Below are 27,715 nucleotides of genomic sequence, written 5' to 3'. Positions count from 1 at the left end.
TGGTTGATTGGGTAAGCATGTTTACTTACGCGACTGCATAAGTGGTGAAGTGCAAAATAAACTTTACATCCCTCCTAGTCCTTTACATCACCTGCAGTACTGTGGAAAATAGGGGAAGGCGGGAGATGGAAGTTCAAGACGACAAGCAAAACGAGAACAAGTGAAAGCAGGAGCCAACGTTTCGACAAGCGGACTTTTCTTCAAGGTGAAGAAGACCTCTTCAATGCCTTGAAGAAGACAAGTCCACTTGTCGAAATGTTGGCTCCTGCTTTCACCTTGTTCTCGTTTTGCTCATCGTCCTGCAGTACTGTGGTAACGCGATGTCAACCGCCCTTGAGGACCTTCACTTTTTTTTTTTTTTGGTGAAACGGGCACTTTCGAGCTTCGTTTCAGTACGGTACGTCACTGCTAGCTCTAATTCTGGGAAAACAAGGTTGCATTGCCTCATGGAATGTGAACAGTTAGGGACTGATTTAGCAAGCACGGATTACCAAGTTACGTATTTTCGATAAGAAATGCTGTCATTGCTGAAAGAAAGGAAAACGACCGAATTCTGCTGGTTGCGAACGGAGCCATGTTAGAACGATGTCAACTGCCCTTGAGGACCTTCACTTTTTTTTTTTTTTGGTGACACGGGCACTTTCGAGCTTCGTTTCAGTACGGTACGTCACTGCTAGCTCTAATTCTGGGAAAACAAGGTTGCATTGCCTCATGGAATGTGAACAGTTAGGGACTGATTTAGCAAGCACGGATTACCAAGTTACGTATTTTCGATAAGAAATGCTGTCATTGCTGAAAGAAAGGAAAACGACCGAATTCTGCTGGTTGCGAACGGAGCCATGTTAGAAACTAACGTGTCTCTCTGTTTACTAATTATGAGCGTGATTGTGGCATATTAGAGCGCACCAGCTCAGGTCCACCAGTCTGTCTTTCCTGTCGATAAAATGTCTCTCTCTCTTCTGACAAACACGCTGAGTTTGTTATATGCGACTTCCTTTTAGATGTCGTGTTCGATTTATTACGTCGGCGTAATAATGCTCTGCAGTCATTTCGCGGCACTTTGTACTCAGACGCAAAAAGAAAGAAAGAAAGAAAGAAAGAAAGAAAGAAAGAAAGAAAGAAAGAAAGAAAGAAAGAAAGAAAGAAAGAAAGAAAGAAAGAAAGAAAGGAAAACAATCGTTCTAGAAATTTGTTGATTACTACCTGTGAAGTTGTATACCACCGCCATTATGTGTGGCTGATTGCGCACTTCGTCGGAGGAACGCTAAAAACTGTCATGAAATAAAGGGACACAGATTGAAGCTGTCATATTGTTGTCATCCTTTCGACAATGAACGGCAATGTAGGAGACGAAACGCGTGCTGGACGACACTCACACAACTTCTTAAAATCATCTTCAGGTTAGTTTTGTTTGCGAGTTTACGAAAACAGTAAGGCGGTAGAAGTTCAAGGTAGACGAGGCTGACTATGGTTTCACAACGAGTCTTTGGAGACATTGCGTTATAATAATACACTAAAAGGTTAATTGTTAGAAGTCTAAAAGGCGAAGTGTCTGTTGTATCTATCACGGGCCATCTAATCATATTTCACGCATCTTGCACCCATTATTTCTATGCTGGGTAAACGGCCGTAGTAGCGGCGAGGGCAAGCACTACCGCCAAATTTCTCTTACGTATTCTTATTATGACACCCCATGGAAATTGGCTTTTGCAAAGCCCGCGAAGGTATTCGATGTGTTTCTCCCTCCTCGTAGCACGAAACAAGGTCGCATGAAAGAAATGATTGTACACCTGCGAGTGGTACAGTATCGTTCGTATAGCGATCTCCCGCATCAGTATAACGAGGTAAGAGAAAATTGTCGCTCCCGCGATACTGTAACCCGACGTTGCATAACAAGCGCTCTTCACCTTGACTCGCGTGTCTTTATTTTCTTTTGCTATATTACTTTTGCGTATTCCTTTGTTCTGCGAAGACAGTGTACATTTTGCTCACCGTTAATGTATAGGCGACGTTTTAGGCTTGAGTTTGCTTGCTTTGTTAATATATAGGACAGGTTTATAACACTCTTGAAAAGCGTGTTGTGTTCACTCATCCACAGTGGTGTGGTGCAAAAGCATTCCGTTTCTTTTTTTTTTTTTGCGTCTTCGTTTTGAACGTTTCAGGGCGCCCGCCATCGCGACGTGCTTCCAAAGACCCGCCACCGTCAACCCCTCCCGATACTTCGTTTCTATAGATGCCACTGCAGAAATGCGTAAATGCAAAACAATGCATCGCTTTGCAGGGCGACTGCACAAAGGAGTGGGCGCATGTCGCCAACACTTGTTTGCTCTGCGTGCCCGTGCGAGCAAATCTACTCGCACGGCCTTTACCTTTTAACTAGAATGCAACGAAACCTGCTCAGTTATCTGCCTTTATCGTTCGCATTTTTACCTTAGCCCCGTCACCGGCTCTAGCATGTGCACTAGAGGAGGAGACAAGGGTATGAAAAAAAAAATGCGAAGGATACGAGAGGCGACTCCAGTGAATGAGAAGGGGAACTATAGTCGCCTGTGCACATATATATATACATCCGCTATTACGCCTGCAAAAAATTCCGGCGCCACACGCGCGAGTTCAAGAGTTAGGCAGCGCTGAAACACGAAGTAGCCTTTGCAGTGAGTGTTCGTAACAAAATAGTGCTTCTGTGTACAACGACGACATAGAAGGCATGTTTTTTCTGCGGGTTTGTAGTACGTGGCCTTTCGAACAGCGAGGTTTCATCTGTGGCGAGCATAAGGGGCACCAAGAATGTGCAGAACGAAGGGAATTGATCCAGATGCGGCCAGACTCGGCTATAGTTGCATCTTGCGAAATTGAAGGAATGAAGAATGCGCGGAAATTAGCGCAAACTACACAACGAGTCACTGAAATAATTTGTCGGTAAAGCCTACAAGTAAAGTCAGTGAGCAAATTTGCTTTTTTTTCGATTCGTAGGGCGAAAAAAAAAAAGAAAAACGGAAACCTCACCGCTCGAACGGCACTGACTGTGTACGCGGAGGAAGACTTGAGATTACAAGGATAACATTGACGAGGTGGCAATAGTAGATGAACACGGCAATTCTTGACAGGAAAAAAGATCACCGTTGCAACGGCTCAATATGATCGTCCGTGCATCATGAATAGCGCGACATGATGGTGACTATAGAAAGACTGAAGTCACTGGAGGACACCTGTAAAATTGGCATTGACGAAAGCAACAAAACTTGCACAATTCGTAAATATATGCCTAAGTGCGTTGCTGACCTTGCAGACGTCGGAGATATGTCATACCTTTCAGCGTACATGGCTAGAAGCGATCGATTCCTGCGTGCTTTATTATTTGAAGAATTGAAACCTCTGTCGCTATTGCAGTGGCGATAACAACTGCAGAGGGTGCTGCTGTTACTCACCCGATTTTGTTGTGGTAAATGTTGTGCAGGGTTACGTTAAGACGACCTTTCACGATTTTCTTACGTGCTCACGCACGCCAGAGAGCCTGAACATTGTCCTCACTTAACGCGACGTCACCGAAAGGACTCCAGTGACTTCAAGCTTACTGTTGAGCAATGACGGAGATACGTATAAAAACATTCCTTCCACCAAGCAATGACCAATAACGGAAATTGTGAATAAACAGCTACGTCGTCACTTCCCTTAACCGCGTACCGTCACCGTAACAACGTCCGCCTTGCACTTTTTTATAAGGCAGTGACAAGTCGAAACTCCAGGTGTGCCATACGTTCAGGTTGCAGCCGCTTGTAGCTGTCTTTGAGGATGTGTGACGTACCATGCACACCACCCGCAACGTTCCACTGCTTACAAGAAAGAAGGCCCGTCGGTCGAGTGAAAAAAAAAGAACAGTAAACTGCACTTGTAAAGGTGAAGGAACCACGAGTGCCAGTACACAGTACATGTCATCAGGTAAAAACACCCCTAAACAGCATGCACGGACACTGTGGACACGCACACACGCGCACACACTCGCACGAACGCACGCACGCACGCGAATGAGCCGATGAGTGAAGTTAAAAAGGCCTCTGTTGGAAGCGACGGCGCTCACACTACCCTTCCCAACTACACCCAGTACTGGTTCTTTCTTAGCACAGTCGTGGGTGCCGAGAAGCGCACGTCACCATTCCAGTCGTCGCTCTCGCTGGCGCCCCCTTCCGAAGGTGTCTTCGCCGCCTCGGCGTGTCCCAAGGGCGTCACCTTGCACGTGGGCACCGCGGTACTGACTTCTGTGCTAGACGCACCGCCACCTGTCCCGCCCGCGTACGGCGGCGGAGGCAGGCAGTCCAAATCCGGGCCAGACGCCGCCACTACCGTGGGCGCAGGCTCGCTGCTGCTGCTCGACGGAGACGTGGGCGGCGGGGCTGGCGGCGTGGGCAGTTCTTCGGGAAAGGCTTCTCGCGGATGACCGCTGCCGCCGCGCGACGACGACTGCGCGCTGCCCCCGGACTTGTCGCTGCCGCCGCGCCTGGAGCGGCACGCTCCGCACGCTACTCCCGCCACGGCGATGACGGTGAGCAGGAGAAGTACGCCGGCAGCCACGCCGATCACCACGAGATGCTCGTTAGTCAGGAGCGGAGCCCGCGAACCGGTTTCGACGACGCCCGGTGGACGATCGTCCGACGTGGTTCCGCTCGTGTTGTCCGCGGGGGACGACGGCGTGGCGATGGCCGTGGGCGACTGAGGCGGTGTCGCCGCTAAACCGGGAGAACCGTTGCCCAGCTGGACGTGCACGAGGAAGCGGCTGCTGCCGGGCTGGACTCCCGGCGCCGTCAGTTCGAAGTCGAAGTGGTCTTTGATGATACCCGAAACGTCCAGCGAGGGGTCCCTCCTGTGAGCTCGGTAGAAGACGGTCTCGTTCAACACGTCCTCGTGAGTGAAGTGCAGGACGGCCGTCTGCGAGGTGCCGTTGGACAGAAGCAGAAGGCCGTGGACGGGCTGCCGCGTGACACTGTACCTGCGTTCATAGATCGTCGCAGGCGAATTTCAGTGAGGAGCTGAGTATTATGGTACTGAGGCCTGAATGTACAATTAGTGTGGAATAAGGCTGTCAGCAAAAATCTCAAAATTCTGACTAAGTGTCTTTCTCTTTAGATATTTTATTTCATTTAATAGGAATTTATACGCGTTTTGTTTTGCCATGGTGATATAATATCTACATGTAATTCCGGGAAAATGTTATTTTTTGGCTTCACTTTATTTTAGAGCATCACTCCCCACTTTTGGTGAGCGTCAAGTAAAAACAGCACAGCAACCCCACCGGCATGCTATGCCTACCCCGTGTGTGTGTATGGCATGTGACTATGGATGAATGTTTCAGGCGGACTTTTGAAGTTGCTATTTTTAGTGTCTGACACACACACACACACAACACACAACACACAACACACACACACACACACACACACACACACACACACACACACACACACACACACACACACACACACACACACACACACACGCACGCACACACACACACACACACACACACACGCACGCACACACACACGCACACACACACACACACACACGCGCACACACACACGCGCGCACACACACACACACACACACACACACACACACACACACACACACACACACACACACACACACACACACACACACACACACACACACACACACACACACACACACACACACACACACACACACACACACACACACACACACACACACACACACACACACACACACACACACACACACACACACACACACACACACACACACACACACACACACACACACACACACACACACACACACACACACACACACACACACACACACACACATCGTTGTGTGTCAAAAACGACAACGCAGGACTTACCGGGGGTTTCCATTTGATCGCGCCGCCAGTTTAGAAGCGTCTAAGTGATCCACGGTAATCAAGACAGAACGGCCCGCCATGGCCTGCAGAGGTCGTTGCCTGACGAGTGCCTCCACGTTGACTTCCACTTTCCGAAGGACGACTGCGCTGGGCCCGCAGCGCACCGCGATCGAAAACGAATCTGTGGAGCCACTTAGGTCATGCTGCTCGTAGATGACGAGGCCTTGCTCGAGGTCACCTTGCGTGAAATCGTCCACCGAGGCTCCGTCAGGAAACACCAAGTGTCCTAGGTGCGGCGCTGAGGTGACGTTGTAAACCAGGTCGTCCCTGTCGGCGTTAGTCCAGGCCCCGAATACCGCCGGAGTTAACACTGCCCTGAGGTCACCTTGTTGCAAGACGAGGTTGGTGGCATTCTCAATGCGGACCTCAACCGGTTCTACGTTCACTGTGAGAATGAAGGGCTTCGTCGGGTGAACGCCGTCGCTGACGATGAAATTAAAGGTTAATGGTGATTTTGGCGATCCGTTGTGGACTATGTGCACTCTTCCCTCATCAACATCTTGCTGCGTAAAATTTTTTATCGATGTATCCGAATCTCCCAGGACAAGTGTTGCAGCCTGAGTTTCGTCTTGTCTGACGACCTTGTACACAATTTGAGAAGGAGCTCCGTCATCGTCGGTGGTCCTGAGAGTCTGCCGAGTGACAGCCGTCCTGTACCCTCTAGTTACGCGGATCACGGGAGACGTTGTCTCTAAAATGAAAGGCTTATCATTAATCGGTTCTACCGCAACTTTCAGCGTACTGTTGTGCAATGCCATGTCGCCGTGATCTTCTTCGGTTGCTGACAAAAACAGCCCAACTCCAAAGGAATCGTCTAAGGTCTCAGAGTCGTCATGCACATAGACTACGTGATCTAAGCTGTGCGCTGATATGCAAACTGGCACGCTGGCGTTTTTACGGTCAACCTCCAGCCACCCACGCACCGGCTGCGACAGCAGACAAACACGAAGCCTAGGAGGAACGTCCGGCTTGCCCCGCCAGAGAGCCTCCAATGCTCCCACGTCCAACGCCGAAGACAGCGGTACCCTTCCTCCTTCGGACACTCGCAGTTGACCGAGAACAGAGGCCAACGAGTCATCCAAGGCAATGCGAATGGCAAATAAGATGTTCTTAACGGGAACCGCATTGGGTGTCTCCAAGTCGAAAACAAAGGAGTCATACTCCACCGGCGCAGACATCGGAGACCTGTGTTCGTACAGAACCAAGTAATTGTCGATATCCGCCTGTGTGAATCGACTGAGCTGGGCCAGGGTCCCGTCGCTTGGGTTCTCACGTAAGAGTCTGCCGAGGCGCGGTGTGCGAACGACGACGAAAGATACGTCGCGGGTGTGATCTCCAGCACGGGCTAGGAGGTGGTCGCGAGTGATTGACTGCTGGCTTCCCGGAAGAACACTGAGCGTCTTGTTGTGCTCCAAGCGAATCTTAAGCGACCGTGCGTTCACCGTGAACACGTGCGGTGAACCTTGATTGAGACCGTCTGTCACTTGGAACTTGAAACCCCCAGCGGGTGAACCTGCGTGACAAGAAAACTCGCCCCTTAACTTCCACCACTCTCAAGAAAACATTATCACTATGGGTCATGCAGGCTCTAATATGCTGTAACACTGACTTCAAGTGGATATCAGCATGGTTACCGAAGCCGAAAATGTACGGAATTCACTGCTTTGGTTGATATGCAGTTACCGAGAGAGACAAGTATACTACCATGCACAAACGAGTCACTCAGAGGCAGCACCAGGCAGGCCAGGTAGACAAATACGTTTGTCTACCTGGCCTGCCTGGTGCAATTCGCAATGACTAGATTCTAGTGCAAGTGCGTACACTACAGAGGACGGTGCCCGACTCAAGAGGCGGGTACCTACACCCACCGGTGTGCACAAAGACGACCAGTCCACGGTTGAGCTGGTCTTGGGTGAACGACAGCAACGGGGTCTTCGTGTCGTTCTTTAGGGCCACGTAACCGTTGCTGGGTGTGGAGATGTGGAACCGCAGCTGGGACGCCTCCGAGTCATCGTCGAGGGCCGCCAGGTGTGTGGCTGAGATGGGTGCCACGGCGCCTTCCCACAGGTCCAGGCCAGTGTTATTGCCGATGTAAGGGGCCTCATCATTGACAGGCTGTATAGACACGTGCACCGTGCCGGGCAAGCTCTCCCGACCCGCGCCTCGGGCCACCACAGTGAACCAGTCCCTGAGTGTCTCACTGCCATCGTGCTGGTACTTGAGCTCCCCAGCGTCCAGTTGTTCTGGAGAGAAGGCCGTCGATGAAAGGCGGCCATGCTGCGGGGGTTCGATGACTAGAAGTTGCGGGAGAAGTTCACGTAAGGGTCCGGCGCTGATGTGCGATGCGTCCAAAATAGCTTGGCCGCCTTCTTGCACGCTCACGTTGCCTGTATCGAGTAGGATGACCTGAGGCACCACGCGAATAGAAAGATCCAGTCGATCGTGGGACGCGATGCCGTTGGACACCTCCAGCACCACGCTGTCTTCGCTCCCATTACCGGTGTGCTGGTACCGCACGTTCCCCGCGTTCACGTCAGCCTGCGTGAACGAACTGGCGGCATATTCGCCCAACAGGATCCGCCCGGAGAGCGGTGTCTGGACAACGTTGAATGTGATGTTCACTGGCTCCATCGCCTGGTGCCTGACAAGCAGGGTTGACGAGTTCAAGACTGCGATGTCACCTGCGTTCGTTAAAGAGGCTTAGTGAAACAGTAAGGCAATGCTCGGGGAAACCATTGATCAAGCATAAAGAACACAAGACCGGACACTACAGGCGCTACAGGGCGTCCGGTTTAGTGCTCTTTATATCTGTTTTATTTGCACTACAATGGCTTCATAAATTCTCAAACAAGTAGCTCAAGAGCAAGTTCTTTTTGAGCCGGACAATAAATCAGCTTATACGGATACGGATACGAAGAACTTTATTAAAAGCATCCTGAGGAGCGCCGCCCCTTAGGGCGACACCACGGGCCACTCCCACTTATGGATATTTTATACGAAATTTGTGCGCGTTGAAGCGCAGATCGAAAAACGGCTCTTTAGCTATCTGTTTTGATGTTTGTGTCCTTGGGCTCTTTCTTCAGTGCCTGTTTAAGTGATTCTTTAATATAATGCTTGTACATTTGTCTCTGCTTTTTCGTTTTGTTTCCACGCATTTCTGGAAGCTCCCTCCTTGCGACAATGGTTGAAGAGATCTCCGTGGACCTTCCTGGTGCGCAGCCCTCAGGTCGGATAACGTGCAGAAAACGCAGAAGTGCGTCAGGCGATACAGACATCGAGGTCACTGAGTTAGCTTGGACAGCTACGACTCGTCGGACGATGACTTAAAAATCGTGATGAGTAGATCAGCAAAAAGAAGATTACTGCAGGCATCTTCGTCGTCAAGTGCTTCTACCGTGAAGAGTGCACCACAGCGCTGCCCGCACACTGTGCTCTTTATGCCCGTGGAGGCGGCGACTAATTGGCGTCTCCTAAACAGGCAGGTCCTTTCTTTTTTGCTCGAGAAAATCGCACCAAATGAGAATAAAGACGTGAGAATAAACTGGCGCAAAAATATCCTGGAAGTTGACGTGTTACATCGCAGCGCCCTACAAGGCCTATGTATTATAACTGAGATCGACAACGCAAAGGTGCGATCAATGATCCCTACAGGCGGTGATGGTACTGCGGGCGTCATTTATGACGTCGACGTTGCCATCCCGAATGACGACTTGCCAATACTGATCAAACCAACGACAGGAGGCACTTTCATTACGAAGATTTTCAGGCTGGGAAACACACGCTGTCTGAAGTTTTTGTTTGAAGGAGACAGCCTTCCTTCACACGTCAAATTAGCACATGGCCGCCATCCAGTACCACCACTCGTACCGAAGCCCCTCCAGTGTTTCAAGTATTGCAAGATTGGCCACATAAAGAATGTCTGCGTGAACAACGTCGCGTGCCCGCGATGCTCTGAGCCTCATTCAGAAGACGCCTGCAGCACAGATGTTATAAACTGCCCTAACTGCAGTGGGGCTCACAAGTCCGCATCAAATGATTGCCCGCGGATGCAGAAGGAATGCACGATCCTCAAACGAATTGTGCGGGACAATTCAACGCATCGAGAGGCTGCTGCCGCTCTTCGGTGACGTCGGCATCGATCCGAAAACGTTCACGAAATATCGCAGCTGCAGATAGTGACACGCCATTTTCCGTCAGAAGGATTGCCGAATCAACGGATAGCACCACCGAGACAGATGCAAGGAAAGCAAAGAAAGCGGAAAGGCTCGCCCGTCCTGAAGAATGGCCTGAGCTACCGAGGGTACAACACCCTCTTCTCTTCACACTTGCATCGTCTCTTCACACTTGCATGACTCACAAATCGGTGTGTCGGACATTCCCATAAGGAACGAGTAAGCTTTCGTAACAGCTACCTCTAACCAGAGCCGGCACAGTAAAGTTGCATCACTCCGAGAGACGTGCGAAGAAATCTGCAGCTTCAGTGTAGCATCAAGCTGGTGGAGGCGACAGTTCGAGACAAGCGGGGTGACAAAGTTTGAGTCTTGGTTTCACCAAGTAAACGATGACCGCTCCCACCATCTGCCCTTGGTAAGGCTATGGGAACTGTCAGAGTTTCATGTGAAAATGTCCATATATCAAACCATGAAGCAGATTACCTAGCTTTTGCAGAAGTGGCAATGATTACTGCAGCAATGGAAAGAAGTGACGGGGGAGGGTTACAGAGACGCTGCCCTGACTCAAGTTTATTTCAGAAACTGTACCTAAATAATTTGCCCAGGAAAGACGTTATTGCAGATATCTACTGCTTGCAGCGCAAATTCCGTATAAAGAAAGTGAACGTACACAACGCAAGAAAAGACTAATAAAAAGAGAAGGGGCACCTTTCACTAAACTTGGACAAGACCCCTTGGACAGGTTTTCTTGAATTAAGCGTGAAACTGTAATAAAAAAAACGCGACGACAAGACTACAACTTTTTCAAAGGCGTGTGAGTTGTCTGCGTGAATCTACGCAAATCTTATGAAGGAGTGACCGATATGAGCTAGTTATTTCCTGATTAGATGAAAAACAGCGCTATCAGACGCGACAGAAGTGCGCCGTGTTTGCGGGTTCCTTCTCGTTTCATCCCGTTTGATAGCCCAGTATCTTTTTCGCGTTGTTCATTAGATGCTTGCCTGTGAGAGGCATTCCATGAATGCGACAAACCCTGTAACTTCTTGCAGTAATTGTGGCATCGATACGTTGTAGATGCCCAGCATAGAAATCATCCCCTCCCTCCCTTTTCTTTTGTCAGCTATAGTAACAGTGCACAAAACGGTGACAAAAGGCGGTGCAAGACACAAAACGGGCGCTGTCTTTCGCCATCCTTCGTCCTTTGCGAGCTGTTACTAGTTTCCAGAAATGTACCAACTCGCACAGCTCTAGCGTCCTTTTTTAGAAATCTTCGCCGCCCTTTCCAGGAATATCCCGCTAACTTCGCAAATGTCCCGAACAACGAACCCTGTCATTGTCCAAAGAATGCGCAGCACCTCAAGTCTACTCGGCCAAGATCAACAAGACACTGCGCCTTTCCAAGAGCCGCAGTTCTGCTGCTGTCGCCCCACCCGTTTCGCATGTTTCATTTTGCGCTAGCTACAGCTCTCTGATTATGCCCTAGGAGGTGATACGGGTCGCGTATCGCATTTTAATGTAAACGTCTCTCGGGAGTAAGGCCGCTGCTCACCATGGTCGACGAACAAGGTTGCATTGCGTAACACCTCTAGGGGCTCCCAGAAGCTGTCCGGGTACACCGTGAGACGAAAGTTGGCCGGCGCCGACGTGGTGTCTCCGAGGAAGGCCACAAACCCGAACGAGTCCTGGTAAGCGGCAGCAGGCGCCGAGTCCTGACCGCCGTCCACGCTCTCGTACTCTACCTGCGTGCGCATATACCTATTCTGGAAGTGCTTGTCTCGTTCAGCGCTGTCCGTTTCTCTAATGGCTAAGATCGCGAAAGGAAAGTACGAAGAAGCAGCAGGAGCGCGGATGGCTGCGTCTTAGCGAGCAACAGATAGGGAGTTCAACTGCGAAAGCAAAATGCATCTCTGACGGCGTTCGTTCACCGCAAATAACGTGTAAGTGCGCCGGCGCTTGACGGTAGGGCGTCGGCGTTCTCGAAATGCTGGAGTGAATATTATAGCTCTTACAATTTAAGGCAACTGCATCAAGTTAGTCGTGAACCGTAATGCTTGTGAAGGAGGACTGTCTTGCAGTCGATCTTGGTTGAAAAGAAAGACGAGACTTGTTAGGGGGCTCTTTCTAAGCAGTGAAAACAGAAAAAAATCAGCACAGATTCTAATTTCGATGTCCTAGCGCTAACTACAGTTTGAGGAAAAGCACACCATAATAATATAGACTTCGCGTTTTTTGCAGAGTGTTTATGAGTCATTTAAGTAAATGTGCAGAGCTTGTCCGTGGTATATAAAGATCTGAGGGGTGGCTGTGAACGTCGTGCAGGATAGCATAGAAATGCTCCGAATTGAACTGCAGCGTGGCGAGGCATATCTGCTTGGCGTAAGATTTTTGATAAAATACTAATATTCGAAAAAACAATATACAGGACAACTGCCAACGACGTCAGCAGTTCCATCACTTGGCTCCGGCAACGGCTCCTCTTCCTACGACAAGAAGACCGAAATGAGAGGCGGGTCTACAACTTCAACGTAGGTATGCCACCAGGCTCCAAACAAACTGTTTCTCACTAAGGCACTTATAGCGTTGCTGCGGGAAACCGTCCTGAATGAAACTCCGCAAATGCGAGTAACTTTCGTGTCAGTGCATTTCGCGCGTATGGATGTGCTTTTTTGCTGTGTTTCTTTTTCTTCTTGCTTTCTTTCACCCCCTCCCCATCTCACCTGAAGTGGCATAACCAAGACTGTGGCATGCCATTAATATTGTTTTCTCTCTCTAATCGTAATGAACTGAAAGCTCCCCCGCCCCCACCCCCACCCTCCACTGGCCTCACTGCGTGGATTTCCACGCTTTTACACATACTTCATGAGAAGGACTGGCTCATAACCCAAGAGTACCAGGCCAATTGCACTCAACGCAATTTTAACCAACACTGCATTCCACATCTTCCAATGCTTGGCTCCCTCACGATATGTAAGTCTTCTTCAGGTACGTCGCACGTACGTAACGTGCTGGGCGACACCTGGTAGGACTCGTCAGTGAACGACAATCTAAAAACAATATCTCCGAACAAGGGGCTGAAATTAACTTTAATTTATCCAGTCACCATTTTTCTGTCTCTCTTTTACTGTCGTAAATTTCCGGCTGGCGACGCTCGTGTGATCACTCCAACTCTCCAGCTGTGAGACGCTTCAGTTAGTGTAGGAGCAAGTGCCGTGATGCGTTTCTTAGCAGTTGCTTATTACGGCTGCCACTGCGGCAGCAGAAGACGGTGGTGGAAGGCGTTCATCGCCAAGATTCGCTGCGTGAGATGAAAAATAGAAAAAATAAAAGAAAGAAAGGCAGTGTCGCGTTGTGTATTATCTGTTTCCCATGCGTTCGGATGACAGATGTTGTACCGATGCCCTCGTCATCAAATGCATGATGACGAGCAACTTTGTAGCGGCTGATGGTGAGCAATTCTTCATAATATCGCAGCATTTGATGTTAGCTGCTAGGAGTTGCTTAGATTTGAAAATTCTTTACGGCTCCTTGGCATTGTGCAGCGCTTACCTCGCCGCTGTGTTAGCATTATGTGTAGCTTCTATGCAAGAGAAAGAACAGCTTCCGCTAATTACCATGGCACACATTTTCTGATTTAGTAACCCTTCAACACTTTACTGCGGCATCCGCATAGAAGTGGTTTATCCAACAGTTCTTGCTCGCCTGCCTGTCTGCGTGCGTAATTTCTTCACGAAGTGTGAATCGTTCGAACAAATGCAGCAATGGCAAGGTATTTCTTAGGCGGCATATGCTTGTCAGCTCGGTAAAAGAGACGAAGTCTACAGAATAAGCCAATTGGCACTCGCCGGCAAAAACACGTCACTATAGTGCGATCCCTGCGACTACACCGCGACTGTATGGAGGGCAACATACGGCCTGGGCATCGAGGTCAGTCTGGCCGAACTGCCGGGCCTCGGCGCCTCCAACCATAAGCAGACCGCGACGAGGGTGCGAGGTGACCTTGTAGGTGATGGCTCCCGCTCCTGCGCGCAGGTTCGTCTCTGCAGACAGGTTGGCCGAACTCAGGGGCGCTGCATCGCCACGCCGCACTACTAATCCCGTGTTGACTGCCACCTGCATGGACGGGAAGGCTCAGGAACGAAGGCTCAATAAATAAACAGACATACATGAAACGAATCTCAATGAATCTTGTCACCCATGTGAGACGGGTGCGAGTGATGCCAGAAAGACGGCAGTCGATGAGCGCGGATGCTGGACTTGCATTCCGTCTTTTTCTCGGTACATATATACACCCACAATATAGCTAGATGGAAAGGCACATGATTGCGCCTTAACTCTAGCGAAGCTTGCACGATCCCTCGTCAGAGTGTGGTTTCAGTGTAATGAAAAGTTTCACTTGCTCGAAAATCCCAACACACAGAATAGGAGAGCCTGGCCAACACTAATACATCTTTCTTTATTGCATCGCCACGCGACAGAGCGCATTTTGCGTTCTGTTCCGCCAACAGGTGGGCCATGACCTATACTTATCATGACCTATAATTGCTATGACCTCAACTGGCCACGCTCAATTGAAGACTGCGCCCTTTGGCATCTGCTGCTCATCTCTACTTGACTCAATAGCGCGTAGCGGTGAGGACGCCACCGCGCACCTATGGATACCAGCCACCTTTCTTGTCGTCATGTCCCTTGCCACAACCAGGAAGTGGCGGGGGAGTATTATACTTGCACGTTCACACTCTCCTTCCTGCTATATGTTTTGATATGCTCAACATAAACCACGAGTTGAAAAGTCTCACATGTGTTTTGTGGTCTTTTCTCCGATAGTCCATGTCTTCTTCCGCAGGCACACTGTTCAGTGTCAACGAAAACCAAATTAGTTCTAAAGAAACGGGGTCGTTGAAGGTGGAGAAGATGTGGCGTGGATTTCACAAGGCTTTTTTCTTGCAAAAGTGTTTGTCATTCGACGACCATCTCCACTATTATGGCCGCCGTCACGTTTGGATGGCGTCTACCGTTAAGAATCACTCAATGGTACGAAATTTGAGAATGGATTCCGGCTTTTTGTGACTGTATTGTGACTTTGAAATGGTAGATTAACACTACGCGAGCAAGGAAAACGTCAGCTTGGAGCCAGCGTTTCTACAAGACTTGCCTTCGCCTGGATAACAGTACAAGGAAGCCACAGTCCGGAGCCAACGTTTCAGCTAGAGGGCTTAGTCAGGAAAACAGCTGTTATGCTGACGAAGACAAGATGCCTTGCGTGAAAAGCCGAAGTCTCGCTACTATGGCGCTTCCCTGCCCGCCGACTGCTAATAATTCCAAGTTTCCATATTCCTGTCACCCTTTTTGGCGTATTTGGAAAGGTAGACCATTCACAACAAAGTCAAAATTAACATCAAGGGGCTTAATGTTCGAAAGCGACCCACGTGTTGTACAAGGGACGTTGTATAGTGGGTGGCTCCGGATGAATTTCGACTACATGGTGTCCTTTGACGTGCGCCTAAATCTAGGCACACGAGTATTCTTTTTTTGCATTCCTCCCCTAGTGGAACGCAGCAGCAGCGGTAAAAAAAAAAACGAACCCACGACCTCGTGTTCAGCACCAGAGTGCAATAACCACAGCCACTGAGTCCATGTGGCGAGTTCCGCCATTCACAACACTTCCAAAATTGACGATATGGAGAATTACTATGGCTTACCCTAACGAACGGCTTGGAGGCACGTATCTCGAGCACCCCAGATGCGTAGTACTGTCCGTCTGTCACCCAAAGTACGGCGCGGGCTGACGGTGCACCACTGTGCCTGCACCAATAGAAAGAGATTTGTGTCATGCGGGAGCATTACTTGTTGCTCTAATCAGGAGTTGTGACTTGTTGAAGGTCGGTACAAAATTTTTTTGGGGGATACATAACTTCTGCAGCACGAAAATGGAGGACGTATTATAGAGTGCGTACTTTATGTTGATTGACATGCATTTGTATTTTATTTTTGAGAGCACCATACTCTGTGCAAGAACTGTGGAAAAAAGGATCAAACAAAGCCGAAATAGCGCGCACGCCCATAGCACGCACACCCGTGGAAATCACAAACAGCGCGCAACAACCTGTCACGCGAAGGTGTGATTATCTATCTGACAGATTGATGCACGCGATGTCGTAAGTTTATTGTGGTCTTGCACTTTCTACGGGATATATAAATAACAACGATAGAAGAAAAGGTTGAACCCGAAGATTGGCTTTAATCAGTCCTTGCTGAGGAGGAGGCGCATTTATTTTGGGCACGAAAAGCAGAGATTGTTGCACTTCACTAGAAGAACGCATGCAGCAATGCCTTGGATGGCATGTCTCCTCCGACAAAAGTACACATTGACTCTTAATGGCTTTCACTTTGTGTTGCAGTTATAAGTTGATTGTGCAGGGGCATTGCTGAATGCCAATATTCTTCATACTTGTAGGTTTTTAAGCCAAACATGGCTTTGGGTGTAAACAAGCATCATTCTCTATACAGTCGCCTCGCGACCACTACTTTCGGTTGCACTCGTACGATATATGGCTCCGCCGCTGGCTCTCATCGATCACATCAATATCGTGTTAGGTAAAGGTGAGGGTCTCGTCACTGAGGTTTACGCCCAGCGTTTTATCACTCTTAACCTTCACTCAGCTCAACCGGATCGTGGAAGTAACCACGTTTTCGAATTTCGTTCTGCTGCCTAGTGCTTTCTTCTCAGCTTCCTGAGTGTTAAATTTGTCTCAGTATATATTTTCGCGTAGTTCAACACATATAAGATGAAAAAAAAATGTAGCCAAAGAAGCAAACAAAGCAGAGCACCTGAAAACCACACAAGATATCCTGTTTTCATCCCCTAAGTGTATACTCTAACCTGTGTCCACAACCTCACACCAGGACGCTGCTTGCTTTCTGCTCTACATAAGCACCTTGTCGTCCCGGACATCAGTTAAAACATGGACCTGGCTAAGATCCACCGGGGCCCAGCCGCGGCGTGGGCTTCTCGGCGTCAGCTCACCGGAAAATTATCTTTCCGCTGTCCAGATCGGCCTGCGTGAAGCGGTACACCTGGCTCGCCATGTTATCGGCGTGAAACAGGGCTCCGTTTGGGATGTCCCGGCGCGTGTACTGAATCTGCGACGGAGGCGAGTCGGCGTCCTCGTAGCGCAGGTCCTGCGAGGTGAGTGGCCGCTCTGAGTCGGCCACCACCTGGAACACCCGGTCGACCACGCGCACCGGCGGGTTGTCATTGCGCATGGTCACCGAGATCCTGCGTATGCATGCACACACAACATATTATGGGAGAAGTAGTAAATAGCATGCGTCGCGCTAGCTTGGAGCAAGGTATGGACAAATAGGAAGCCACGCTGGCTAATTAAAGGTGGCCATAAGAGACTGACGGGATGGCTGGAACGATGTGTTCTTGGTTGGCAGTGAATAAGATTTCAAAGGAAAGAAGCAGAGGTAGAACAGGAAAGAACACTGATCCGTTCTCTGAATTTTCCTTTCTTTATTTTTTAAGAGGAAGTTTAAGCTCTGTAGCGTTTACCTAAATTGCTAAATAAGAACGAAGATATCATTTCTATGACACATGATTTCACCGATTTCGATTAATTTAGCTGCGTGTAAGAAAGTCCAGGGACTCTAGAAGACAATGTTTTAAATATAGGCTGTCGGCTTTTTAAGCAATATTTTGAAATACTGCAAAATTAAGAAAACTCCAATTTCAAGTTTACAACTCTGTAACTTAACAATGAAAAACGATATCATTCTTTTAGACTGCACCCAATAATACACCTTAAGCGGACAAAATTTACGCATTATACACCACTTGCAATGGAAATATACAACTAATTTGTGAGTAGGACTCTTGCAAAACCCTTCTAAACAGTGTAACAATTTCATGTGAGCTTTAAGGTTATATGTCAAATTTGTCCATTTTAGTTTCTCTAGCAGATGTAGTGTACATAACTGAGATACATGTTTTTGTTGCCGAGTTATGAATTCGTAAATTTCGTGCTTCGATTTTTCTGAAGTTTACCAATTTTCGTGGAACTTCCGGGCCCTAAATCGAAATTCTTGACCCCACAGTCACTAGAACTTATCTTTTTCTCTGATTGCCACAGATGTCATTCAAATTGCTCCAGCGGATTTTTTATTAACGCATTTCCGTGTTTTAAATGTAGTTGAACGCGAGGCATCAGTGTTGGCCCCGAGCTAAAGCTTCCTTTCAAGTACTTATATGCTACAAAACCAAATAATTAAAGGGGACACGTAACGTCTCACTAATCAAGTTTACTCTTTGCGTCCTATGTCCCTTTGCCATATCTGGAGCAGATGCTTCAGAGTCCGCAATATTCAGCTAGTAGTACGTATTAGATAGTTTTAGTATGTCTTGTAAGTAGTTCTTGTATGTCTTGTAAGTTGTAAGTAAGGGACTCCAGAGACGTAGACAAGAACAGCAGTGGCGAAAGATTGCGAATATGTGGTTGATCATAACGCTTTATAAAGGATTTTTTTGTCACGCGACTTCAGCCGAAAAAAAAGTACCATAATGGAGACTACTAAGCGTGTCCGGAAGGTTCATGACTTTGCAATTACAATTTGTCTGGTGTTGCCTAGAAACTAGTAATTTTTATGCCTTTTGGGCAGTTACTTCTAGAGTCCCTCTCGACAGCGTCCAGCGCGACTGCTACGGAAGGAACGCTTTCTGGAGAGCTATATTCGGAATAATTAGCAGATGTACAGGCGAGTTTGCTTAAGTGCCCCCCCCCCCCCCCCCCCCGTCGACGGATTCAAATACTCAACTCAGACAGATGTCATTTAAGAGGACCCAATGAAGTCTCATGGAGATAATTCCACGAAATTTGGAACTGACAAAAATGTCTTGGCCAGACACTGTTATCAGGAACGATGTCTGCGCAGGGCTGTTTTCATGAGGCTGCGTCAAGGCTGTCCTCTCAAAGCATGTTCCTTTTTTCATTACAGCTTCACAAAGAAGCTTCAACAGTCCCAGATAACACTCATTATAAACTTTAGTTTGCTGTGTAGGAAAATAACTAATGTTGAATTACATATTCGGAACCATTTGGACGCTGACATTATCCATTAGAAGATGTACGAGGGGGCGCTGAAAAGTTCCTGGCTTTGCCAACTTGCACGTAGAATTACAACATAAACTTGGCGCCACATAAAAGCTTGATATATTGTTAAGCAGTGGTGAAAATATGAGATCTGTCTGATTTTCATAACTATTTTATATTCGTATAGAACCTGAGATGGCAGAGGTAGAAGCTAGTTTCAAGTCTTTGGAGTTACGGGGCATCATGAGCTTCTTGTTTCTTCTGGAAAAGTCTGCAAAGGACTTTCACACTGAGATGTCAGAAACATTACGGAATAAGTGTCCTTCTTAAATTACAGTAAAAACGTGAGGTTCTCATTTCAAGATCAGGCATTTTACCACTAAAGATGAACCCCGCAGTGGGAACACCACAACCTCAACAGATCCGGCAACAAGCGATGCTGTCCATAAGCTGATCCTTGAGGATAGAGGAATATCCGCCAAAAAGATAGCCCAGTTACTCAAAATCTCCCGGGCGCGTGTTGGTTTCATTACTACCAATAACCTACACATGTGCAAGCTTTCAGCGAAAAGGGCGCCAAAATGTTTGAACAGTGAACAGTAAGAGGCACGAGTTGAGGCCTCCAGAGATGTTATGGCCCATTTTAATGATACAAATTATACTTTGGATAGGTTAGTGACCGAGGATGAAACCTGGCTCCACATTTATGACCCAGAAGCCAAGGAACAGTTAAAGGAATCATTTAAAGCAAAGAAACGAAAAGAAAATTAGGAAAGGTCGTGAACGTCCATGAGAAGTACAGTCTCTCTAATCGGCTACTCGAAAGGAAAAATTACAAGTGCTCTCACTGTCTTGTGGTTTGACGACTGTGTAGTTCGGCGTTCCAGGACTTTCTACTCCCAAAATGGACGGCCGTCAGGACACGCCAGCGTGGTCACGAGTGACTGCCTGCGTGCGCTATATCGGGGACAACGACAAAGAACGTGTTCGGTAGTTTCCTCGTCGCCGCAGTGGTCACACGCAGCACTATACTCCCATGCGATGTGGAAAGCAATAGACTTCGTAATTACGACGCCAAGCCAGAATCGGTAAATTACCGTTGTCTCAGGTCGGGATAGTCTAAGTGCAGGATGAAGTTGCAGAAAGGGGTCCAGTCGATGCCGATGTGTGTGCTGGAAACTATGTGTGTTCCACAACAATTGTAACACATCATATGCAAGCACTCGAAGTTACGCTGCTGCATCTGTTCTGGACAGCGGGACTGGCTCCTGCACGCCATCTTCATGAGCAGATCGAGCAGCTTCATCGTCCTGTTCATTACCCGTTATGCCACAGTGGCTAGGGAGCGACTGAAATGTGACGTCGTGTCCTTGCTCGAAGAGGCGATGAAGGAGCTCGCGGATTTGTAGCACTAGTTGTTCGTAGGGTCCATGTCGTAAGGCGGAAAGCAAGCAATGTAGAGCTGCCTTATAGTCACTGAAAATGTTCCACTTTTGAGGTGATTCCTCTCAAATTATGCGTAGTGCACTACAAAGAGATGCTCCGCGGCTTTCGATGTAGTCTGATGCGATGTCTTAAACTTCAAGGTGGCGACTTTCGCATAAAAAATTAGTGATCCTGCAGAACCATCTACGGTGGTTGAACCATCAGTATATATGTGGGTATGATCGTTGTATTGTTCGTACAGCAAGAGTAACGAACATTGCGTGAGAGCTGGTGATGAGAGTTGTTCCTTCGTTCGAATCCCTGGTACTGTCAGTCGAACTTGTGGCTGAGCCAAGCACCAAGGGGGAAGCAAAACTCTCGGTGCAGCTGTGTAATCTGATTGCAGGCATACACGATAAGGCAGTATCAGCTGACAAAAAGAGGCACGTGGTCGGTCTTCTGACAGTGAGGCGAGATTATGGAGAGGGGCATGAGCAAGGTGCCTGACGTGTCGTCGGTGCGCTTCCATAACAATGTGAATCTTGGATGGGTAGTCATACGCAATCACAATGATTTCAGATGTTAATGCACATCATGGAAGCCCTAGGCAAACCCTAAGCGCCTCGGCCTGAGCGCTTTCGAGTGTATGGATGTTAGTTCTGCAGCTACTGGTCAGCAGTACCAAGCTGTACTTCAGATACCCGAGAAACAGCGTTCGTTACAGTTGCATCATCACGCGTACTGATGTACCTCAGGATTTTCTTCCAATAAACTTGAAAAGATGAGACATGGCTGTTAGGCGCCTCTTCATCATCATCATCATCATCAGCCTAGTTACGCCCACTGCAGGGCAAAGGCCTCTCCCATACTTCTCCAACTACCCCGGTCATGTACTAATTGTGGCCATGTTGTCCCTGCAAACGTCTTAATTTCATCCGCCCACCTAACTTTCTGCCGCCCCCTGCTACGCTTCCCTTCCCTTGGAATCCAGTCAGTAACCCTTAATGACCATCGGTTATCTTCCCTCCTCATTACATGTCCTGCCCATGCCCATTTCTTTTTCTTGATTTCAACTAAGATGTCGTTTACCCGCGTTTGTTGCCTCACCCAATCTGCTCTTTTCTTATCCCTTAACGTTACACCCATCATTCTTCTTTCCATAGCTCGTTGCGTCGTCCTCAATTTCAGCAGAACCCTTTTCGTAAGCCTCCAGGTTTCTGCAGGTAGACCAAATGGGGACTCCAACAGAGGTCACAGTCGATGATTGCCCGTAGAAACCTGTGCGTCCTTACATAAGAGATAATTTCTACATCGACGGATATGGCGTACGAAGTCATTGGCTTCCGGCTAAATGCCACCAATGCACATTAATCAGAAGAATTCCTGAGGCCATGTTTCCTAAGGTACGTCGGTATCAATGCGGCAGATTCTTGCAGCCTTGCACGCACTTGAGGACGCGTCACACCAGATGCCAAGACGCAGATGTCACTGACATAGATTGACAACTTCACCGTATTTGGTAGATATTCTATGAGACCAGTAAGCACAAGGCTGAAGAGTGTTGGGCTCAACACACCACCCTGTGGTACTCCACGGTGTGTATAATGTTGAGAAGTTGGGACGTCTTCAGTATTCACAAAGAGAGATCGCATATGTAAATAACTGCGTGTCCAACGACAGAGTTGACCGCCGAGGCCAACCATTTCCAGAGCCTCTAATATAGCCTCATGCAGAACGTTGTCATAAACTCCTTTGATGGTGAAGAACATGCCAACAGATAATCGCTTATACGCCGTTTGATGTTGAACGCACGTAACCAAATCGATGATGTTGTCAATGGAGCATTGGCGACGTCGAAATCCAGCCATGGCGTTTGGGTAAATTTCATAGCGTTCAAGGTACTATTCAAGTCTTGCGAAGATCATTCATCCCATTACCTTCCCAATGCAACTATCCAGCGTGATTGGGCGGTAAGAAGTAACCTCTAGAGGATACTTGCCAGGTTTGAGGAGCGATGCCAGGCGACTGGTCTTCCATTCTTGAGGAACGTCTCCAGCCTGCCAGGAGTCATTGAAGATGTGCAGCAGTGCGCGTCGCGCCTTTTCACCGAGGTGGCAAAATATACGGTAAGATATACCATCTGGGCCAGGTGATGACGACTGATTACATAAGGTAAGTGCCGCATCGAGCTCTTGAGTGGTGAATGGCAGATTCATGCTTGAACCCCGTGTGCCTGGAACGTAGTTAAACGTAAGGGAATTTGTGCTCGTTGACTGGCCTGCAATCATAGCACAAAAATCTTACGCTACGTCGAGGTCTTGTCGGCGTTGGAAGAGCGCTAGGGCCTTGAATCGGAAGCGTTGTTCCGGAATAGAACGTAGGACTCTCACAGTTCTCCATATATGAGACAATGCTTTACGGGGGTCAAGGGACTCACCATATATTCTCCATCGATCGGATTTCTGTTTATCCATGCGACGTTGTATCTTCTTTGGAGTGCGATGGCCTGTCGTTAGATCGTGAATGGACTTCGTGCGTCGGTATCTTCGTCCGGCGCGACGACGAATCCCATGAATTCGCTCCAGCTCCAGGTCGAATTGCGAGTTCTTGGGATAGCACATGAACGTGAGCAAAGCAGTCTGCGCCTCTTCTTTCATAGCTTCTTGCAGTCCAGAGGAGAAACCTTTCTGACAAGCGCCCTCCAGTAGGTTTTTAAACAGAGCCAGTGTATTCTTCGTAGTGTTTTAGGAGGATGAGTGTTAGACATCCCGTTGATCTTAAGGTAAGTGAGGATGTGATCGCTCCCATTTGTCGTAATGTCAAAAAACCACTTAGCTCACGTGGCAAAGCGGCATGATACAAAGGTCAAGTCCAGGTAGCTGCTGTACACTATATCCCGTAGAAATGTAGGATTAGTGTCATTCAGCAGCAAGAGGTCATGATTGGAGTCAAATGAAACGAGCCTTCGCGCCGCTGCGTTGACTCTTGAGCTTCCCCAAGGGGTGTTATGGGCGTTAAAGTCCCCCGTGATAACCAAAGGGCCAGGATATGATTTTATTATGTCTTCTAGCCTTTTGATTTCAAACAGGCGTGTTGAAGATAGGTAAGAACCTAGGTGTGTAAAGGCGAGCTTTCTATTTTCAACTGTTAGGCTGACATGGCCCCTAAATTCCACTTTCTTTTTATGTGATCCAGTCAAATCGTTTATAGTGTTGGAGTCGCTGGAGAGATTCTTCGGTAGCAGCAGATGGCGTTTATCGTTAACAGCTCTGCAAACCACAACTAGTAAGACCTTCTCAATTGCGAGACAAGTTTCGCAGGGGCACTATGTGCTAAAATAGCTGTGCCACTGTCGGAACGCTACTGTCCATCGACACGAACTGCAAGTGCCAGCGTTGGTGAACGTGCACACGCAAACCAAGAAAGCAACATTTCTTACATGACAAACACTTCAGCTTTCGTGCAACACACGAGGATCAGACAAATGTATTTTTGCCCCATAAATGCTTCGGACGTAGAGAAAAGCTAAGTTCGCTCGTTATTTATTTATTTATTTATTTATTTGCAATACTGCCAGTCTCAGTGAGACCAAAGCAGGGGGGCGCAGTTTTACAGAAAGAAACAAACAAGTCATGTTACATGGTACAGTAAAAGAAAGAAAGAAAGAAAGAAAGAAAGAAAGAAAGAAAGCTTCCTTAACTACTGCAGAAATCACCAATGACGATGTGAAATGCAATACTTTTGGTTAGTATAAGAATTTGGCTATAACAATATAACGATGTAGTTGGTATAACAATAGAGCAATATTGTATTAGTAGAATTTATATAAAAAACAGCGAATAAATGACCCATGTAAGATTAGAGAACTTATACACCTAACAGATAACCGTGCCGAAGCGGCCAGTTTGGGGGTTGAAATGCAGAAATTCCAGGCATAGAAATAAGTATTACAGTTTAAGATATGGTGGGTGCGTTAAGTGTTACCTGAACGTGCCGTACAGCAGTCGTTCTCCCTGCTCATAGGCCACGAAGTCGAACTCGTCGCGGCTGTTCTCGGAGTCATCGTGCCGGTACACCAGACGGCCGGCCTCCATCTGCTCTGAGGTGAAGTTGAGCACGGCGCGCTGCTCAACGCGCTCTCGGCTGGCCGCGTCCAGAAGGCGTAACTCGCCGTGGCTGGGCGCGCGCGTGACGTTGAAGCGCGCCCGGCGGCCCTGCAGCAGCGGCCGCAACCCTCCGAGCGCCGTCTGACCCCCTTCGGCGACGGTCAGCTCCTCGCTGACGAGCACGGCGTCCTTGGGCATGTGGCACACGCGGAACTCCTGGTCGCGCGCTTGCGCCCCGCCGTCCGTGGACACCCGGAAGCGGAACACGTCCGACACTCGGGTCAGGGCGCGCCGTTTGAGCTGGTACCGAAGCAGCCCCTGGTCGATCTGCGTGCATAGAAGTCGTACTGCGCGTCAATGGATTACGTGGGCGAATCAGCGTTATAGTAAACAACGAGATTGTACCCTGCTAGTGGTGTGGTGCCTAGTGGTCAGACGCTGGACAGCGAGTTATAACCGACGCTGTAGTGAATATCCATAGACGAACTCTGACAAAGCGGCAGTTTAGACCCCCGCAAATTCCACCGGTGACCTTATCATGTCGGGAAATTCGCGTAACACGTATACCAATGAAAACCGACGGTGTGCCGGTGAGAAATAATGAATTTCAAGACAAGGGCAACATACTCGAGGGTAGCTTATAATATTCATTTCGGTTTATGAAAGACAGAGTTAAGTGAATATATCTGGGTTGTGCTTAGAAGTACTGAATGCTGGACGAGTTGGTATTGCGTACTGAAGAAGAATGTCGCGATAAACAAGAGACACGGGCGCAGACTAGCGACTGTGGTTTATTGTCAGAAACACGAATATATAACAAGGCCGTCTGTGATGCCTTAGTTATAGATCGATTATTTAGCCGCTAATATTTAGACTTTTTACACATGTTTGTGCTTTGCTATACGTTCGTGTTTCTGCCCAACAAACCGCAGTTGCTATAGTCTACGCTAACTTCGCGTTTCTTTCTTGTCTCCCGTTTATGATGATATTGTTCGTCAGTATGAGAGAGACTTGAGTCCAGCGGTTGATTTTTTTTAGCCTGATGATGCTATAGATATAACAGTATCAGCCAGCAAGGCTGATGACGTTATACTTGCTGAGCAAGGCTCAGCGAGGCTGGATATGTCTGATAGCTAGAACATCACGCCTATTAGCCGTTGGATTCTGCTACTCATGCTTGAGCCACCTCCTCACCTGCAGCTGTGTGAAGCGACTGCCTGTCGCAAGCAGCGCTGGAGCCGCGGCGCCGTGCGGCAGAGCCGCGAGCAGCAGATTACCAGCCTGTGGCGGCTGCTCGAGCGTGTAGACCACGGCGTCGGCGGCCGACGGCTTGGGCCACGAGGCGTACGTCAGGTGCGCGGCGCTTACGACACCCTCGAGCACGCCCTCCAGGGTCAGCTGCTCGTTGTGCACCGCCTGTACGCTCTCGAACGACAGCCGAAACTCGTAGGGTCCCGCCCGAGCGCTCGCACACGTGATGAAGAACTGGAAGCTGTCAGAAGCCGCGGAGTCGTCGTCGGGCGCGTTCACCGCCGTGTCGCCTTTGCCCGGCTCCGGCTGAAGCGGCGGCGTCGGTTGAGGATCGTCTCTGAGCTTATCCACATACCGGACCTTGCTGCGCACGATGTGTCGCTGGCTGAAGTGTCCCACGGGAGACCATCGGCCGGTACTCTTGAGTCGCTCCAGGGTACCGCGACGAGGCGGCCTTGTCACCTACAAAAGAGGGAATGATAATGCAGGGAACAGAGGCGGAAGCCACGCATGAAGTGTGTTCATCAAGCTGAGACCGCTTGGCTTCCTTAGATTATAGTTGGTTTGACTCTTTTAACTATATTTCCTCTATGGATGGCATTTCACCCTTGTTCTTTGCTTCGTTTTTGTAACGTCCGCCTAATTTCGAGTAAGTTTGAAGCTGGAGAAAAGAAATTATTACGGCTTTACCAGCAGCAGTGGCTCACTCACCATTTGTTACCATTTCCTATATACTTGTCAAAGTTGGCGAGGCAGAACATCACCTCAAGCACATCATGCCTGCTAGTGCCGTCGTTTCTAGCTGTTAAACGATACAATCGTGCCACACGAACCACGATGTTCTAATTATTTTCCCTTTCCTTACAATCAGCTGCACAAACCGAAAGAGGGCCTTCACGAAAGGGGACAAAGCAGCAAGTGTTCGCATGTTGTTTGTACATGGCACACAAAGGGGCGCACCTCGTAGCGTATCTCGAGGTTCTGGTCGGGGGCATTGGTGACGGCGGACAGGTTGGCGGAGCTGATGGTCGCCCACCCCCCGCGGGCCACCATGAGACCCGTGTTGTTGACCAGGGCCAGGCTCAGCTCGAAGGTGACTACGCGCAACACCACAGTCTGCGTGCTGTCCGAGCCGGGCGACCCGCCGCCACCACCCTTGTCCGACACCCCGAGCGCCACGTGCGACTCCGCCTCGCGGCCCCGGTGTACGAAGCTCACTAGGCGCCGGTCAATGTCCTCCTGAAACGTCCAATGCGTAGCGATGAGAAACGTGACAAGGAACAGCTGACTATTTGCGCCACTGGTTCTATGGGAGAAAGAGAGAGCGAAGCAATGAGAGGCAAGGAGGTTGTTAACTAACGCACATGGGCTTTGCTACCCTGCAATGGTGGAAGGGGATAGAGGAGTGATAAAAGAGAAGGGAGGGAAGAGAGAGAGAGAGGGATAGAGAGGAAGAGCACTAGTAGCTGCTACGGTTGAAAGCGCACACCAAATCTACAGGCGGTCGCAGAGGTACGTTGACTTCAAGTACTGTAGCAACGCCCTCGTTGCTTTCTACGCCAGTGACACACGCTTCATTATTTGCACAAACTGCTTTTCGCTAAACGATGTTCGATGTTCCCGAGTCCAAGCCGGCATAGAACCGCCTTACGTGCGCAAGACAGGACATATTCTGAAAAAAATTTACTCTTCTACTTTGTTTAAGTCACCGTACATTATGTGTATTTTTAA

At 48.7% G+C, this 27,715-nt stretch overlaps 1 protein-coding gene across 1 annotated transcript in view; it reads right to left on the bottom strand.

Annotated features, from left to right (window-relative positions):
• Positions 1-639: 639 nt before the first annotated feature.
• LOC142572330 (chondroitin sulfate proteoglycan 4-like) overlaps positions 640-27,715 on the bottom strand; it is a 168,034-nt gene continuing 140,958 nt past the window's right edge. Inside the window, exons 6-15 of the mRNA XM_075681349.1 lie at positions 26,945-27,223; positions 25,928-26,446; positions 24,612-25,060; positions 17,138-17,389; positions 15,813-15,915; positions 14,023-14,223; positions 11,663-11,852; positions 7,810-8,622; positions 5,882-7,454; positions 640-4,984 (exon numbers count right to left, since the gene is read on the bottom strand). Of these exons, the coding sequence (XP_075537464.1) occupies positions 4,093-4,984; positions 5,882-7,454; positions 7,810-8,622; positions 11,663-11,852; positions 14,023-14,223; positions 15,813-15,915; positions 17,138-17,389; positions 24,612-25,060; positions 25,928-26,446; positions 26,945-27,223 (5,271 nt within the window). The 3' untranslated portion in view covers positions 640-4,092. The remainder of the gene's footprint in view (positions 4,985-5,881; positions 7,455-7,809; positions 8,623-11,662; positions 11,853-14,022; positions 14,224-15,812; positions 15,916-17,137; positions 17,390-24,611; positions 25,061-25,927; positions 26,447-26,944; positions 27,224-27,715) is intronic.

The sequence above is a fragment of the Dermacentor variabilis genome, chromosome 2, assembly GCF_050947875.1.
Source record: "Dermacentor variabilis isolate Ectoservices chromosome 2, ASM5094787v1, whole genome shotgun sequence".
NCBI classification, from domain to species: domain Eukaryota; kingdom Metazoa; phylum Arthropoda; class Arachnida; order Ixodida; family Ixodidae; genus Dermacentor; species Dermacentor variabilis.
This window is presented reverse-complemented; position numbering and strand designations above follow the sequence as displayed.